The 18,879-nt window shown below is 45.9% G+C and overlaps 2 protein-coding genes across 4 annotated transcripts in view; both read left to right on the top strand.

The window, feature by feature from the left end:
- MRPS6 (mitochondrial ribosomal protein S6) overlaps window positions 1-18,879 on the top strand; it is a 56,876-nt gene that overhangs the window by 6,209 nt on the left and 31,788 nt on the right. The window lies entirely within an intron of this gene.
- The window catches only part of SLC5A3 (solute carrier family 5 member 3), a 24,636-nt gene extending 5,757 nt beyond the window's left edge, over window positions 1-18,879 (top strand). The window contains exons 1-2 of one of the 3 annotated variants that reach the window (XM_036351155.1): window positions 6,898-11,000; window positions 15,958-18,879. In XM_036351155.1, coding sequence (XP_036207048.1) covers window positions 16,287-18,443 — 2,157 coding nt within the window. In that variant the 5' untranslated portion in view covers window positions 6,898-11,000; window positions 15,958-16,286 and the 3' untranslated portion in view covers window positions 18,444-18,879. Of the gene's footprint in view, window positions 1-6,897; window positions 12,292-15,957 lie in introns of those variants that run through there. The other 2 variants (XM_036351154.1, XM_036351153.1) reach the window with 2 other exon arrangements.

Here is an 18,879-nt window from a genome sequence, read left to right as displayed (position 1 = left end):
CTGACATTTCTGCCTTCATTCCTTCCATTTCCTCCTCTGTATGTACTATGCCTTTGACCTCCATATGGATGACTTACTTTTGTTGGTAACAAGCTAAGAATTCTGGCATTTTGTACTTGAACTGTGCTGGTCAGAGCCTCCTGGATGTCCTGTTGGCACTGCAAACTCAGTGTGGTTCAGATTTAATGAGTTGTCTACCCTAAGCTTGTCTTCTGTTCTTGGGTTCTCTGTCCCTGTCCCCTGGAGCTGAACAGCCTTGGTGTCCTCCACCTCAGTCCCATCTCGTCTCCCCTCTGCCCTAGATGGCCACTCCTAGTTCCTGCTTGAGTCCTGCAGTTTCTTACTCAGCTGGTCTCTAACCTGCTCAGGGGTTCATTGTAAATATGCTCTGAGTGCAAGAAGAGAGTTGTTGAGCTACTTGAAAAGAATCCAATGGAAATGCATTTTTAACAAGGAGATAATGCAGAGCATTGTATGGATTATGTCATTGCTTTCGCACAGCCCGTGGATAGTGTCCCTAACGCTAAGTCACAGCACCTCTCTTTCCAAAAAAGAGACATTCAGATCAATCCCGGCGTCCAAGGCTGTCTGAGAGGACTCCAGCCTTATTTTTTTTTTAAACTCCCGCTCCCCTTCTGAAGTTCTGCCATCTCTACACCAAGTACACCAGGCTGCCCAGAGCCCGTCACCTCCCTTCGCCCTCATTTCCTCGGGTGCTCGTGTCTCTGATTTTCTTGGAATGCCCTCCCTTTCCACGTTGCCCCGTCCTCCGCGAACGACTGCCTCAGTTCGTTTTAAACAGCTGTCCAGGGAAGACCTGCGCTGCGAGGACACTGATCTTCCTTTGGGTTTGCACGGGGCTTTCTGTTGTCACCTGGATCGCCTCTTTGTATCACTTAATTGGTGAGTGTTCTTCCCTCCTTGGTTAGATGACAAATTCCTGAGGGTCAGGTCTGTTTCCTTTCTGTCCTCTGCTCCCTCAGCTGCCTCACCAGGGTGCCCACACTGCTCTGTGTGAGCTGGTTCTTGGGTCTGAGAGGGCATCTGACCTCTGCTAGGCAGTTGCTTTCCAGCCGGAGCACTGGGCTTGCACTGGGTGAGCTGAATGCTTGCCAGACATTACGTTGGCTTCTAATACTATTTCCTGGCAGGTAACCTTGTTTCCACAATAATAATTTAATTATGTCAATTGTTAAAATGAGAGCAAATTACCCTCCCCCCATCCGCCTCCCCTGAAAACCGAGTTGGATTCGTTGGAAAGATTTGATAAAGGTGAGTCACTAAAATAATGGCTGTAGAATTTAGATGTGGCTGCAAATAAGTAAAAGTTGGAGAGGAAAAATAAAAATAGTCCAAGACTCTATGTAGATTGCTTTACAAGGATTTCTTACTAAAAATGGAAGTTGGCCACGATGCATTTATAGATGTGGTGTAGACCAAGCAGAAGGAATGTTACTCTGCAAGGAACTTCATCATCGCTCCTATTCACCAAGTGCTTTGGCTCATAGTAAGATGGACAGATGAATGCACATTTATGTGTTAAACTTGCGTAAAATGTTTAAGGTACGTATGCACGGTTTTTTATTTTGCACTTGAGCTTTAATCTGTTCCCTGTGACTTTGGATAGGATTGTTTTGGGTGTGAAAGCTGCTCCAGTGAGTGCTCCGAATTGCGTTATCTAAATGATCGGAGGAGCACGAGGTCCCGAGGGCTGATGCCGGGTATAAACAGCGCTGGCCATTCTAGAAAGAGCTTCCGAGATGGAGCTCACCTGCTTGTGGGTCCTGGCGCCCGCCCCCTAGGGATGTCACCTGTTGGTGACGTGGCATTGGAGGGGGTAGGTGTTCAGTATGTCGTTAAAGTTCGCTTTGGGATCTCAGGAACGTTTTTGAACTTTATTGCTTAGTTTTCCATTTACACTTGATTGACGACGAGACTCCTGAAGATAAATTTCTTTTATGTAAGTTATTTTACCAGAATCTGAGACTGAGTCAAACCCAGAATATAGTACTTCCTCAATACATATTTGAATTAGAGTCTTAAGCCACTCTACATAAGAGCTTGCATGCTAAGTAAGCAAGGGCAAGCTTTGCATATTTGATATAGAGTGTGAGGGAGCCTATGAACTCTACCAACTTAGAACAACTTTGTCAGACAGAGATGAGTCATTTACTCAGCAGCCACTGGCCTTTGCGGCACTGTGCCTGGGCCTCCTCTTCCAGGCTTTTGTTCATCTCCTGCCCCGCTTTATTTTTTTAAAATATATTTTTATTGACTTCAGAGAGGGAGAGAGAGAGAGAGAAACATCAATGATGAGAGAATCAATTGATCAGCTGCCTCCTGCACACCCCCTACTGGGGACTGAGCCCACAACCCAATCATGTGCCCTTGACCGGAATCAAACCTGGGACCCTTCAGTCCTCAGGCCAGTGCTCTATCCACTAAGCCAAGCCAGCGAGGGCACCTGCCCCACTTTCTATAACCAGTACTTACAAGACTTCAATGTGTTTTTTAGGTGAGGAGGTTGGGGACAGTGAAGGATAGAGAAAATCTAAAGAACTGAGTTATGTACTTTAGATAGGCTAAGTAAGTGCTAAGGTGATCAGAGGCAGGTATGGGAGAAAATCAGTATTTTAAACAGTATTCGGTAAATGTTTGATTGCAGTTGTCATCCTACTAACACTATAAGGACGACCGCTTTTCAGTAGCATCAACAGATGGAGCAGCTGATAGAACCTGGCTGATTTCTGTTGCTACGTGGTATTTTCAGTTAATATTTTACTTTTCATTTTTGATACAGTATTATAAAACTACATTTTTCCTTTTAATTGGTGATTTTAAGAGATTTGTTTCATTCCTATTGATTCAGATTTTATTTTTATAAAGGATTTAAAACAGTATTTTACATTATAACACGTTGCTGGAATGTATATATTTCATTAACATACTTAATTGATTTTTTAAGTAATTATAAGCCAGGAGTACCTGCGATCCAACAAGTTTCAAATAAGACCTTTTCCAAGAGAATATGCATTTTTGATATATATACTTCACTGTCATTTTTTTAAATCCAATTTTATTTCCAATTCGTGACTTTTTTTGCACCTGATTATTTTACTCTGCAGCTGTATAATGGGATGTTGGGTGGCAGAGGGTACTGGGACCGTGTGAAACAGACTGAGAAATGTGTGTGTGAGTTGTAAACGATGAAGACACAAGCGTGTAGCCAAGAGGAATAGTAATGCTTTTAACTTTTAAACCATTTCATTCTCCTTGGGAGCTGGCATGGTGCAGTGTAAATGTGTTCATGAGTTAATAAAAGCTGTTCAACAAAGCTGCCTGAGGAATAGGTTGTGTTAATTCTTTTTAACTATCATGTTTTAAACTGGGTAAGTATGAATGGTTGTCCTCAGCCTTAGATCACTTGGTCATGGTTTGCGATGTGTTAATTCAAGGTGGGAAGTGTTGGGTGGGCCAGTGGCTGGGGGAAACGGGTGTGTGGGCGCTGGTGTTTACCACTCCAGTCTGTCACTTCCATGGGAACGTGGTCCTGGTTTTGCCAGCTCCTCCTTTTCTATCCTATTCCTAACCATAACTCCAGGTTTTACAGGAAATTGATTTTTAAGATGTTGGCAACTAATTAAAAGACATTTAAACACCATGGACCAAATGTAATGTATTTGTTTAGATAGAGCTAAGTTCTAATTTAGATAATAGGTTTTGGTTCTTTAAAGATGCCCTTAACTGTCTTCGACCTCTGGCAGTATGACTTGGTGTCACAAAGTTTTCCCAAAGTGGGTAGGAACTAGGGACCTATAACCTCAGAAAAATGGTAGGGGGACTAGGTGACTAATTGTCCCTGGACTTGAAGGTGGATGAACTGCCACTTTTTCTCTGTGTGTCCGGGTGATTCTGGGCAAAGATGGCTTTGGCTGGAAAGTGGCTTTTTATTTTGCTTGGGGTGTATCTATGAAGTTCACATCAGAGTGTATGACCCATGGTCTTGGAAAAGTATGACCATGGAAAAAGCTAGGTGCTCTTCTTTACAGGCTATGGTACAAAGGGATGACAAAATGCTTTTGTTTTTTTAAAATACATTTTTATTGATTTCAGAGAGGGAGGGAGAGAGAGAGAGAAACATCAATGATGAGAATCATTGATTGGCTGCCTCCTGCACACCCCATACTGGGGATTGAGCCCACAACCCCCAGCGTGTGCCCTGACCGGAATAGAACCCAGGACCTTACAGTCCGCAGGCTGATGCTCTATCCACTGAGCCAAACACGCCAGGGCAAATGCTTTTTTTTTTTTTTGACCAGGCTTCACGTTTTCATAGAATGGAAGCCAAGTTTTCCATTTTGTCTTTTTCACTTTTCCACTCACTCTAGATACGTAACAGCAGATCACAGATAAACACACACCTTCAAGTCCAGGGACAATCAGTCACCTAGTCCCCCTACCATTTTTCTGAGGTTACAGGTCCCTAGTTCCTACCCACTTTGGGAAAACTTTGTAGAGGTTGGTGTGGATGAGAGCTTCCAAATGAAATTGCAAGAGAAAGCGTGGCCCCAACAACAATATCTTGACCTGGAACCCTCAGTGCTCATCAACTGGCATTTGTCTGCGTCTACCCCAGAATGAATCCCTGGTTTTGTCTTTGTTTGGAGTTAAGTTTTTAAAGCACTCTTCTCGACCCTCCCCTGGCTGTTAAAACACTTTAAGTTTGTCAGGTGAGGAATTCCAGGCACAGCTATAAGGGGGGTGGGGGGAGGGTAGGCCAGACATCTGCCTGCTTTCAGTTTGTGTTCAGGTGCCCTATGTGCAAATTATGAATATAAAACATCATTCAGTACTGGTTTAGGTTCATGTTCAAAGGTGAGTTTCTGTTGAGTGGAAAGCTAAATTTGGGGATAGGATCTTTGCCAGGCAAATGGTACAGGAAAGATGTCCTTCAGTGTCCTTCTAAAAAACTACTTGAACCCGTTAAGGAAATACATGACCCAGTAGTAGACGGTTTTGTTTTTCTTTCGCTCGTGCACTATTACCTTCTGTTCTGTTAGCATTTTCATGTGAAAGCGGTGTCATTGTGCTGCCTGGCTAACCTTTGGTACCAAGTTTCCGTCAGGGACGGTACTAAGTCTGCAGACGCTGGTGGCGCTGTGGGTCTCAGGAATGTGTTCTCACCTGTGAACGGACAGCCAGGAGCTTTTGCAAATTCAGGTTAAGAAGATTAACATGAAGAAAAGAAATTTCTCTTAATACCATTTCTTTATTAAATATTTTATCTGATTAGGATGGAATAATTTGAAGCTGTAATTTCAAGGTCTTCTACCTTTGACATCCAATGGAAGTGGTTCTGATCCTTGGGAAAATTAGAAAGTTTAAAAATATTCCAACCAAAAGTGTTTGCCTGAGGAAATATCCCAATTCTAGGATCTTTTATTATGACTTGGACTCCTTGGGGAGTTAGAGTTGGTCCACCAGGAAAACTCTTTTGTGTTTACATTTTCTGGCCTCAGTCACATGGAAAAGTCAAAATTGGTATCTGGTTTAGGAATGGTTTTTCTAGGGCCGTGAAGTTGGCAGCCAGTAGGATGAGGGTGAACCACAAATGGGCCTGGTGGGATGTCCTCCCTCTGTCACCTTACGGTCTAAACCTGGTTCTCAGGGCCTGTGTGTTCTGCCGGCTGAATCAGGGTTAGAGAGAGTGGTCTCCTTTTATAGAAGGAAAAACAACGGTGTCACAGCAGCCCAGGAAGCGCTCAGCAAGGCTCCACAGGCCGCCTCCACCTGGCAGCTGCCCGCTGGTGACAGCATCTGCAGAGGCGCCACTGCGATGGAGGAGGTCTCACAGGACTGAGTGCCTACCAGGGCCAGCTCGAGCGTGTGTTAGGGAATGCGGGGTGACCAGACAGCCCCAGTTTGCGGGGAGGCTACATTCTAGGAAGGAGACAAACCAAATGCTACGAAGAGAAACAGCCCGCGGAAGGGGCAGAAAGGGCAGATTTCCTTTTCATTGGCGTGCTCGGGCGAGGGAGGGCGCAGGGTGCTGTTCGCTGGGCCTGGGCTGGGAGCCGCACCCACCATGCTGTTCAGCAGGCGTGGCTCTAAGCCTTCCTGGAGGGTTCAGTGCTGTTTGCCCCTCGGCCTTTTCTTTTGGTTAAGCCTCACCTGAGGCTGTTGTTTCCATTGCCTTTCAGAGAGTGGAAGGGAGGGAGGAATGGGGAGAGAGAGATGTCGATGTGAGAGAACACATCCTCTGGTTGCCTCCTGCACACCCTAACCGGGGCGGGGAGCAAACCTGAAACCCAGGTAAGTGCCCTTGGCCAGGAATTGATCCCGAGACCCTTCACCCAGTGTAAACAGTTAATCAACTTTACCAATCTTACTTCACCTCCACTCTCCTCCCCATTTTTTGCTGGATTATTTTATACATTTTTAACTTTACCTATTACTTACTTATTTTTAGTGTCCAATCTCTTTTAGTACAGAAAGGGTGCAGTGAAAACGAATCCATGTGCCCAGGCCCTTGGGGGGGCTCGGAGCAGTCAGTCCCTCCGCAAGCTCTTGAGCCCTTCCTCTGGGCGGAGGCTGCGCCTCTGCTCCCCCCACGGGCAGCCACACTGGGGGAGCCTCCGGTGGGGAGGGTGGGCACTCAGCTGGCAGGCTCTGTCCCAGGGCATCTAGGGCCTGGGACACAACGGCACCACTCCCTCTTCATCCTCCTCAACGTTGCTTTTTATTTATTATTTTTTAAAATATATTGATTTTTTTACAGAGAGGAAGGGAGAGGAGAGGGATAGAGAGTTAGAAACATCGATGAGAGAGAAACATCAATCAGCTGCCTCCTGCACACTCCCTACTGGGGATGTGCCCGCAACCAAGGTACATGCTCTTGTCTGGAATCGAACCTGGGACCCTTCAGTCGGCAGGCTGACGCTCTACCCACTGAGCCAAACCTGTTAGGGCTCAACCTTGTTTTTTAAATGTAAACCTTTGGAGGATTTGCAAGAATGGCTCAGTGAACGCCTGTGAACTTTTTGCCTGGATCACTATTTGTTAGAATTACCCATATTTTAGCTGCACCATTTGAAAAGTGTAGGCCTGTTGACATGCCGTTCTTCGGAATAAGGGCTTTCTTAACCAAAACAACCATTGCACAGAAACTGGACATTGATTCAGTATTATTTTTAAATGTTCACTGTACGGTCAAGTTGATCGTTATTTCAGTAATACCCTGTAGTTTTAAAAGCCAGTTTTCACGGAAGCCTTGTGCATCTAGTTGTTTGGCCTCCTTGGTCTAGAACAGTCTCAGGCCTTTGTCATTCACGACAGTGGCCCTCTGAAGAGGACACCCACGGGCTGCAGAGCCCCTCAGTTTGGGTTTGACTGGTTGCTCTCTCATCGGTGGAACATCGGGCAGGAGCACTTCATAGCGGGTCAGTTTGTCCCGCTGTTGATGTGAGGCAGTCATTTCATTTAGGTTTTACCCGTCAGATTGTTCCATGTAAATGTACTTTTTCCTTTTGTAATGAGTAGGTGGTTTATGGAGTGATAAGTTTGAGACAAGATTCTTTCCTCCAACTGACTTCCACTGGCTTTAACATCTGTTGAGGATTCTGAAGCAGTTATCAGTGCATTACTGTAAAGCAAATGCAGATATAAAATTTCACCTGTAAATATTTCATATGTGTCTAAAAGATAAGGCCTTTTGAAAAAGACAGCCATAGTGCCTTTATGCAACCCTTAACGTCTAGTCCAAGTTCAGATTCCCTGATTGTCTCCATTGTTTCTCCATGGTTTAATGGAATCTGAGCCCAAACAAGGTCAAGACCAGTGGTCGGCAAACTGCGGCTCGCGAGCCACATGTGGCTCTTTGGCCCCTTGAGTGTGGCTCTTCCTAAGCCTTAGGAGTACCCTAATTAAGTTAATAACAATGTACCGACCTATATAGTTTAAGTTTAAAAAATTTGGCTCTCCAAAGAAATTTCAATCCTTGTACTGTTGATATTTGGCTCTGTTGATTAATGAGTTTGCCGACCACTGGTCTAGACCAATGGCTTCTTAAGTGTTTTACTCTGGCAGTCATGTGCCAGGTAAGGATGTCTCTGTCGATGACAGACTGTATACATGGCAGTGGTACACTAGACAGTCCAGGTGTGTAGTGGGCAGTGCCAGCTAGGAGTGTCTCTGTGGTGATTGCACAAAGACACAGTGCCTTTCTCAGAATCTCTCCTGCCTTTAAGTGGCATATGACTGGAATGGCGCCCCCTCCCTTCTCATTTTCTGAGTTTGGTTAGTCGTTTGCTGGTGATTTACTGTTCTGGGTATTTCCTGTAATAGTAGGTAGAAGAAGTTGATTAGATTCAGGTTGCTTTGTTTTGCAAGAGTTCATGAGTGTTCCTGGGTACAGCCTCCCATCAGGGTGCGGATGTCCGCCTTTAAGAGAGAAGGTTCGTTCTCGGTGGTGCAGGCACTTCACCCATCCCTGCTGAAGCCCCCCTCAGCCTTTCACGGAAGGGCTCGGCACCTGTTGTAATCATTGCCTGGGTTCAGCATCTGGTAGGGTGCAAAGGGTGATTTTCTAATTGCAGCATTCCTTCTGTATTGATTGGCCAGTTTTTCTGACTTGTGTTTATTTCAACTTTTTAATGTGTATCTTTCTGGAAAGTGTTGAAAGGATGTTCCTCATCTTTACTTCACAGAGCATGTTTCTGGATTCCCTTAGTGACCCTGTAATATGTCCTCAATTTTATCATCTGTAAATTGGTATTAGTTACCATGCCTACGTCCTGGGTTTTTGCGAGGCTGAGATGAGCTGATTGATACATGTAGTGTAAAAACGGTGCCTGGCACTAATGTTGGTAAATACAGTTATTAAAGTAACTTTCTGTCTCGTGGGGAACATTTAACTTCACTCTCATGGGGAGGTGGAGAAGGGGGGGTTCTTCCTAGGCGACGCCAGCAGAGCACTGGGACTGTCTGGAGGGAGCACCGACCTGTCCTGACCGTGGAAATGACCATGGACAGAACGCACTGCGCGAGGAGGCCTGCGCTGTCCCTGCACTGAGGTGGACGTGACACTCGCAGTGGTGACATTGGATCACGCTTGGAAGTGGAGTTAGGACACCAAAGGGAAGTGGGCCCGCCTGACGGGGTGGTCGGGATGGACGATGGCGTCAGGCCGGACTTGACTGCATCTCGGCCCAGGAGATGTTTATCTGAACAAGGGCCGTGACCTGCCTCGTAGGCTCCACACGCCCTTCCCAGGGCTGGTGGACGTGCTGAGCCCTCGGTGGGGGGAGATGCCCTCTTCCTGGGCCTGCGGCCTGCCCCCTCTTACTGTTGACTGAGAAGCCCACTGTGCGTGGTAGTGGAGGGTGTTGGAAGTTCAGCACTGTCCCGTCAGGTACTTCGTCGTTAGCATTTGATTCACCTATTGAACAAGCATTTGAGCACCGGCGGTGTGCACGAGTGTTCCTGACGCAGCCACGTCGGCGAACAACACAGACAAGAACCTGCCCTCGGGAGTTCGCATTCTGGTACTGAGGAGACAGCACAGTGAGTTTTCCAGTCAGTTAGATGGTGTTGAGTGCTATGGAAAAACAAAGCAGGAGAAGGAGGAATTGGGACGGTTAGGGAAGGTACTTTTGAGCAAAGATTTAAATGAGAGGAGCAAGTCTGGTAAATCTGGGAGTGGACTTTGCATAGGAAACAAACAGCCTGTGTCAAGGCCCTGAGGTGTGTTTGGTACTGTGTCCACGGTGACAGAGGTGACAGCTCGCAGTGTCAGTTAATGCCTGTAGTGGGCCAGGGCCAAGCCTTTGGGTGCAGGTTAAGAGGCTGGGCAGTTAGAACTGGATGAGGTGGGATGTGATTGGACCAGCGTGCTAGCAATTGAGCTGATAAGTGGTCTGATTCTGGATATTTTGGGGGGTAGAGTCAACAGGCTAAGTAAGGATTGATGTGTGTGGGTGAGAGAAGGTGAGCAGGCTGTTCAAGGACAATTGATACTTTGGCTGGAGCAACAGTGAGGATGGAGTTGCCATTCTCTGAGATGAGGAGGACTGAGAGTAGAACAGGTTTAAGGGGTGGAGGTGAAATTATTTCTACTCCCAAATGAAAGGATAGGTGGTCGCAAATACTTCATGCAGTAAGAACAGTGGTCCATAGGTTTTACTATGAGAACTCTTAGATCTGTGGACCACACGCGCCAGTTCTTCAACCTCGTGTCTTAAGGACGTGGGAGTGGGCAGTGAAGGAGGACTGGCTTGGGTGGGTTCACAGAGCTCATGGAAACAGCCAGGAGTCGAAGAGACTTTGGGACTTGTTTTTTCACTAAGAGAGAATGAAGGCCGAAGTCTTGGGCTTGAATAGTGAGAACCTGGAGACGCCTGGTCTTAGAGCTGACTCATCAAGGTTCTCTGGTCTTCGGATTTACTTACCTAGGAAGCCTGGACCGGGACTTCTTTTTATTTTGAGTCTCTTTACTTTCCTGCATTCACACATCCATCTACGCATGATCACACACAAACGCCCTCGTTCAGTTTTGCCCTGTGTGCTGTTGGTAATCTTTTTAGTTAACTGTGCTTTTCATTGAAGGTAGGCTTGTGTGGTGACGGCGGGCAGAAGCTATTTAGACAGACGCAGTGCCACTGATGTCGTGAACGCAGACACCTGCACCCTGGCTTCATGGGTTCAGTCTTCTCATCTGTAAAATGATCAGCATAACATACTATGCCCTGAAGTTATGAGGACTAAGGTGATGCTCACAGCACTAGGCCCAGTGCCTGCAAGGTGTCGGCTTAGGTCAGGAAGTCTCGGGTTTTAATTTTTCATGTCCATTATTTATGACATCTTTGATAACCGCTTTTTCATGGGGGAATAGTGCTGATCCTCTTGAATTCTTCCCATTAGGAGTTAACGTAGCTGTTCAGACGTTGGGGCCATGGGATACGCTGTCAGTGTGCTGTTGCTCTGACATTTCATCTCTCAAAAAAGTAGGTTATTGGAGTTTGCTCCACATTCGTGATCCGTTATCATCCGCAAGGAGCTTCAGAGTTGGCCCCATATACGGCCCTCTGGCCTTCTTTCTCTGAGACTTCTTTAAAAAACAACAACAAGCCAGCACTGTAAGCCAGGCTTCTAGTCAATAGAAGCAGGTTGAATGAGATGTCTTGGAGAATGTGTATATGTGTATGAAATGATAAATGTGGTGGTTTATGAACTTTTGTAGGTGAATATTTTATTTGAAGAAATGGTTTACTTGGGATGGGGACTAGAAATCCTGAGGATTTAGTTTGACTTTCCCTGAGTTCCTGAAGGGTTTCTTAGATTTCTTGGGTTCTCTTTAACAACTGGAAGAGCTGAGGTTGTAGGTGTAATAAAAATGTTTTTTCAAAGAGATGTAAGGGCAGACTCTTCAATTGTTTTAGGGACTTACATCATACGGTTTCATATTGTCCTCAGCTGCATTTGTGATTTGAAATTGGCTGGACTGATACCAGTTGCATTAGGGGCGCTCATTTTGCTTTAGTGTCACTCATGACCCACGTCATGTCACAGTGAGCCGAGGGTGAGGAGAGCCTCGTTGAGCATGTTCATGCCCATTCCACGCACCATTAATCTGCTTCACCAGCAGAACTTGCTTTTCTGCGGCCTCAAATCAAGATGACAAAAGGGAAGCAAAGGGTCTGTAAGTAGAATTCTGTATCAGTTTAATTTTTTTTGCTGTTTTACTTGAATAAATTGACTTAAATGGGAACTAATAGTTGATGAGTGGTTGGGAGCCTCTTCAAAATATTTGTGAGAGAACTGTATATTTCATATATTATTTTATCTAGTTCTTTTTTTTTATCTATAATGAGGATCCTAGCATGCCTGGTGTGCGGTTGACAGTTTAATTTGAAAGAAGCCGATGATCATCACTAATAGTTTTTACAAGTGGAAGGTAAAGTGACTTTCATTGAGCACCTGCCTGTGGCACTGGGCAGTATTCTGTGCTGTTTACATGTTATTCCTTATTAAACCATCAGGAGCGAGGTAGTGGTTTTATTTCACAGGTGAGACGGTTGAGGCTCATAAAGTCAGGAAATGACAGAGCGCGGACCCCTGCCCAGGGCTCACCTGCTCTCTCGCCCAGGCCGCTACTCATGTCAGCTTTCGGAGGTGCTCACAGCCCTTCAAGGAGTCGCTGGTGAAGTGGGTATTGTCATTGGATCAGAAGATGAACAGGACTCGGCAAGCCTGTTTTCCACGGCGCTGGGCTGGACCTGCTCACATTGTCTCTGGGTGTGTGCTTTTTAAACTCACCTCCAAACTAAAAGCGTTGCTTGGTCACTTTTAGGGTCACTGGACTCTAGCCTTAGCCAGCCCATGTGCCTCAGTGAATTTTTTATGACTTGGAGCCTGATGGCTCTTGTTCTCTGTTTGGTTTTAAGACAGTGGCTTTCTCTGTAGAGGGTGGACATCCGGCCTGGATGTTACAGATTGTCCTAGAATAGTACCCTAGTTCGGAGGAGAAATTAAATGGTTGACCTGGATATTAGAAGGAAGATGTTGGATTTGGTCGTTATTACTAATTATAAGTTGAAGGAATTCAGTAGCTGATTTAAATTTGGCCTTACCTGTTTGTCTCTTTCTAGCTGTTCAAACATAGCAAATATGTGTATTTCTTTGGATTCCTCTCTGGGAAGGAGGCCTCTGGGGGTGAGGAGGAGTCTGGTGGTTCAGAACACCCCTGTGTTCAAGATTTGGCTCAGTTTGTTCTGTCCATTGCCGCTAGGGGACCATTTCTTTATACTTTCTACAAATACCACTCTCACTAGAGAAATAATTGTTTTCTTAAAAATGTACTACCAATGAGCCAACCCACATACTTAGTACGGTACCTACTGTCCCACATTTCTCACTTGAGGTTTACTTGAACTGTGAACCAGCTTAGTCCAAGAAATTCAAAACAAAACAAATATAAAAGCTTCATTTTTAGCTGAAGAAAAAATTTTTCCATGTGCATTCTTTTTAAAAATAAAGGAATGCTGGATAGTGTTCATTGTAGAGTTGGCCCTCTGTAGCCACAGGTTTTGCATTTGCAGATTGAACCAAAAACAAATCAAAAATATTTTGGGGAGAAAAACATGCCAGAAAGTTCCAAAAGCAAAACTTGGGCCAGCCACACTAGGCTGAACCCACGAGGAAGAAGTGACATGGAGGCGCTCCCTGCCGGAGCCACATGCAAATGTGGGTTATATGCAAACAGGTTTGGGTATCCCGGGAGCCTGGAACCAATCCCCCTCCACCCTCACACCCAGGGGCAGCTGTTCTGTTGTAGAAATAAATGTTTGCCGTTTTAAAGGGAGAGAAAAAACGGTAGAACTGATACTGTATATTTTATTTGGAGTCACTTTTAAGGATTGCACAATTTTCTCCTAAAGTTCTGAAGTTCAGAATGTGAAATATTAAGGATTCTCTATTTTTCAACTAAATTGACCTATTTTTGGTTTTGTTTTATTTTTCCTTTTTCAGTCTTTACCAGGTGCTGGTCTCTGGATGGTTTTTGCTTAAATTGGAAAAACCTTAAACCTGCCCCAGACCTGCATGGCACCCGGCGGGGACTGGCGGCAGTGGCGTGGGAAGCGCTTGAGGAAGCCTAGGCGGAAAGTAGACTCGGGGTCAGCTCTGTCCCCCACCCCTCCGCCTGTGGGCCGAGCTGGCCTCCCGCTCACCGTTGTTCTAGAGCAGTTAGAGGGGAGACCGCGCGTGGCGTGGAGTCCGCACTCAGCAGGGAGCAGCACAGCTCAGGCATGCGACTGGACGAGTGGGACCTGCGCTGAAGACAGTGTTGACAGCAGTGCTGCACGGCGACGGGGAAGGGTGCGCTTGTGGCATTTCTAATAAAAAGCCGCTGCCACAACACACATCCCCCCTCCCCCCTCCCCCCCCTTCCCTCCCCCCCCCCAAAAAAAACCCATTCTGGGTGTTTGTCCCTTCCTGGAAACACAGGGTCTACTGCTGCCACTGAGAAGAGTGACACCCGAAAGGCCCCCTGACCAGTGAGCTGGGCTCCTCTATGTTGAAACAAGAGGCCAAGGGCACGGCCTGCATGTCGGGGCAGGGAGAGCTCTGGAAGGCAGGGTCTCACCTGCCACAGTTCTCATTCTACGTGAGGACCTGACCCTGTTAAATAACTCCTGTTTATTGGTCATCTGATTAGACTCTTATTAAAAATTAGATGGTTCTTCTAAAAACTATCCAAATATTTTTTAAAAACCAGAAAGTTTTTTGTTGAGGGGAAAGTGGACACGGAAATCTGACTGCCTTCAGGATTTGGCAAGTATGACATGATGGAAACCCCACTTCTGCTGTACCCTAGGCTGTGGGCTATGGCAGTGGCTCCATGCCAGTCATTATTGACACTGGCTTCTAGGAGGAAGGGTTTGACCACTTTTCCTTGTACAATTATTGCCGTGCTTTATCTTAAAAAGGCATCAAGATGGCATGAAAACGTTTGCTATCTGGGCAGCTGTATGAATGAGGCCCTTTCCCAGCGGTGCGAGGTGTGGGCTGCAGTGTTGAGTACTGTGGTCCATGGTGAATAGTTTGGAAAGAGGTAGCTTTAGTGTCATTTCTAGGACTTGAGTTTGCTACTTATTTTAAAAGAAAAATGCCTAGATTCATACAGAACGTGCTTTGCCAAGCATAGAAGAACATTTCACTCTGAGGTTGCTGCTGCATATGGAAGGCAGGCTTGTTTATTTTATTTTACTTATCTTTTTGAAGGCAGGGTTTGAATAACAATGTTCTTCATGTTGATCTGTGGGCTACAATCATAGTTAACTTTGAAGATTCAGAATTTATCTCTTTTCCAGGAGAAAAACCATCAATGCATAAACTTGATGTTAAGTACTTCTAAATATGTTTTGCAGAGTGATTTTCGTAGTCCAGATTGGAAAATACCTGTCTCACTGACTGAAGATGATTGACAGATGTCTGTTTTGTTGAGATTTGGAAATATAATAAAAATTGAATTATTTTTCAGTCTTCCAGGAAACTTTCTCCTCTTCCTTTTCTCCTTGCTTTCTATACCTTTCAACAGGAAAGCATTAAAAGAAAAAAAATATTCAACAAAATCAAGCCTTTGTTGGTGCTTTTATCTGCTCAGAGATTCTCTTGGAAATAATTGTCTGATGAAGAGGAAGGAAAGGAAACGAGCTTCTTGAACTTTTTAAATCATTCAGTGTCTGCTTTCGGAAGAGTGAAATTTGGGGTTATTTTTTGAGTTGTATATTCCTACTTTTTGTGTGTGTGTGTCGAGTGCCTTTTTTCCCTTTAGGGCAGGAGTCGCCTCACAGCTTCTAGGTTCCTGTGTGATCGTTAGTACAGATGTACATTTGTAGTAGGAATCTAGGAACGTTTTAGAGCATTAGATTTGCACAGACTAAGCAGTACTTCTTTTCTGTTTGGGGTAGATGACAGCACCTGGGAAGAACCACCTGTCTGTTCTCTCCAGGGACTTGCCTGGCTGTCACATTTCTCCTGGGATTTATAGTGTTTGAAGATTCATTTTGATGCTCTTTATGAATAATTAGTGTTTTGCCCCTTTTTAAGGTGCTTTAAGATCTTGGCGCCTGTTCCAGTCTGAGACACCATAGTAAGAACGAAAGGGCAATGTCACGGCCAACAGTTCTTAGTTGCTAGAGAAGTTAGGCCATTTAATTGTGAGGTCAATTAATTTATATTCTTAGTTCAAAATGATACATTTTTTCGCTGACTTTTAAGTATCAGCTGTGATAGTATTAATTGCTCTTTCCTGTGGAAATGAAATATATTTTCAGAGTTTTTTTTTCTTTTTATAAAGAATGTCTTGTTGCGCCGTTTTGCTAGACTGAACATTTCCTCGTCGCGTGGTGAGCGCTTCCTCTAATTCAACCTTTGTCTTTTGTCTTTGCTGCCTTGCAGGGCTGGTACAGTAGGCTTCACTAGACTTAGCTGCAACTCAGAATTCTCCTCCCGCACCTGGGCAAATGCTGACGGTCTGTGAGAGTGGATTAAGAGTACGAGCTAAGTTCTCAATCCCAATTAAGAAGCAGAGGAAAATTTAAACTGTCTCCTTCCGAGTTTATCACACCACCACCATCAAGACAGCAAACCAAAGGACAAAGACTGCCTGCTCTGTGGCCCTGTAGTCCAGCTCCCGTACGGCTTACAGCCCTGGCTGTGTTACTAATGCGTAAATAACAAGTCGGACACTTCCGTTGTTGGACACCGTTATTCACAAAGTGACCAACATGCGGGCTGTGCTGGAGACGGCAGACATTGCCGTGGTGGCCCTCTACTTTGTCCTGGTCCTGGGCATTGGCTTCTTTGCCATGTGGAAGTCTAACAGGAGCACCGTGAGCGGATACTTCCTGGCCGGGCGCTCGATGACCTGGGTAGCGATTGGGGCCTCTCTGTTTGTGAGCAACATTGGGAGTGAGCACTTCATTGGGCTGGCGGGATCTGGAGCGGCCAGTGGATTTGCAGTCGGTGCGTGGGAGTTCAATGCCTTACTGCTGCTGCAGCTTCTGGGATGGGTTTTCGTCCCGATTTACATCCGGTCGGGGGTGTACACCATGCCTGAGTACTTGTCCAAGCGCTTTGGTGGCCATAGGATTCAGGTCTATTTTGCAGCCTTGTCTCTGATTCTCTATATCTTCACCAAGCTCTCAGTGGATCTGTATTCAGGCGCCCTCTTTATCCAAGAGTCTTTGGGTTGGAACCTGTATGTGTCTGTCATCCTGCTCATTGGCATGACTGCCTTGCTGACTGTCACCGGAGGCCTTGTTGCGGTGATCTACACAGACACTCTCCAGGCACTGCTCATGATCGTTGGGGCCCTCACGCTTATGGTTTTTAGCATGATGGAGGTTGGCGGGTTTGAGGAAGTTAAGAGAAGGTACATGTTGGCCTCACCCAATGTCACTTCCATCTTGTTGACATACAACCTTTCCAACACCAATTCTTGTAAAGTCCACCCTAAGAAAAATGCACTGAAAATGTTGCGGAGTGCGACAGATGAAGATGTGCCTTGGCCTGGATTCCTTCTCGGGCAGACCCCAGCCTCCGTGTGGTACTGGTGCGCCGACCAGGTCATCGTGCAGAGGGTACTGGCAGCTAAAAACATTTCGCACGCCAAAGGCTCCACTCTGATGGCTGGCTTCTTGAAGCTTCTGCCCATGTTCATCATTGTGGTCCCAGGCATGATCTCCAGGATACTGTTTGCGGATGACATAGCTTGCATCAACCCGGAGCACTGCATGCAGGTGTGCGGCAGCAGAGCCGGGTGCTCTAACATCGCGTACCCGCGCCTGGTCATGAAGCTGGTCCCCGTGGGCCTCCGGGGCCTGATGATGGCGGTGATGATCGCGGCTCTGATGAGTGACTTGGACTCGATCTTTAACAGCGCCAGCACCATATTCACCCTGGATGTGTACAAACTCATCCGAAAGAACGCCAGCTCCCGGGAACTCATGATCGTGGGGAGGGTATTTGTGGCTTTCATGGTGGTGATCAGCATCGCGTGGGTGCCAATCATCGTGGAGATGCAAGGAGGCCAGATGTACCTTTACATTCAGGAGGTGGCAGATTACCTGACGCCCCCCGTGGCGGCCCTGTTCCTTCTGGCAATTTTCTGGAAGCGCTGCAATGAGCAAGGGGCTTTCTATGGTGGAGTGGCTGGCTTTGTTCTCGGAGCAGTGCGCTTAATACTAGCCTTCACCTACCGGGCCCCGGAATGTGACCAGCCCGATAACAGGCCTGGCTTCATCAAAGACATTCATTACATGTACGTGGCCACCGCGTTGTTTTGGGTCACTGGACTCATTACTGTAATTGTTAGCCTCCTCACGGCACCCCCCACGAAGGAACAAATCCGTACCACCACCTTTTGGTCTAAGAAGAGCGTGGTGGTGGAGGAGAGCTGCTCCCCGAAAGACGAACCATACAAAATGCAGGAGAAGAGCATCCTGAGATGCAGTGAGAACAGTGAGCCCATCAACCACATTATTCCCAATGGGAAGTCTGAAGACAGCATTAAGGGCCTTCAGCCTGAAGATGTTAACCTCTTGGGGACCTGCAGGGAGGAGGGCAACCCTGCGGCTTCCTTAGGTCATTCAGAGGCAGAAACACCGGTAGACGCTTATTCCAATGGGCAAGCAGCACTCATGGGTGAAAAAGAGAGAAAGAAAGAAGCAGAGGATGGAGGCCGCTGCTGCAAGTTAATAGATTGGTTCTGTGGCTTTAAAAGTCAGAGCCTCAGCAAGAGGAGTCTCAGAGACCTGATGGAGGAGGAGGCGGTCTGTTTACAGATGCTGGAAGAGCCTCCACATGTTAAACTAATACTAGACATTGGACTTTTTGCGGTGTGTTCACTTGGAATTTTCATGTTTGTTTATTTTTCCTTATGAACTTTTAAGGATATGGTGAGACAGTAACTTAAGAAAATACTGGTCTTTGGAAAAAAAAAACTTACATAACTGTTGCATCTTTCAGGCATTGTTTACGCTGTAGGTTTTAGCCAAATTTTACTCAGCAGAACATCATCTATTTGCAAGACTTTATTTTCCCAGAGACGGCTGAAAGTAAACTTTCAATGTAAATGAAGCAAAGCTTGTTTAATAGACTGAATTGTGCAAATGTGGTTTAAAATTTTTCATACCAAAGTAAGACCAATTATTCTCACAGAACACGTAGAGCAGATATAAGCTGTCAGGAGAAAGTGAACTGTCTGCACTGCCAGGTCCTGGTAGATTTTAGCCTGAAGTAGAAGACTTGCTCATTTCAGAGCTTTTTCCTGCCTCTGTAATCCCTCCTACCATTTTAAAAAAAAAATTTGCACTTGTA

This window comes from Myotis myotis, unplaced genomic scaffold, assembly GCF_014108235.1.
Source record: "Myotis myotis isolate mMyoMyo1 unplaced genomic scaffold, mMyoMyo1.p scaffold_m19_p_2, whole genome shotgun sequence".
Classification (NCBI taxonomy): domain Eukaryota; kingdom Metazoa; phylum Chordata; class Mammalia; order Chiroptera; family Vespertilionidae; genus Myotis; species Myotis myotis.
Note: the sequence above shows the minus strand (reverse complement) of the source record. Positions and strands in the feature narration are given on the sequence as shown.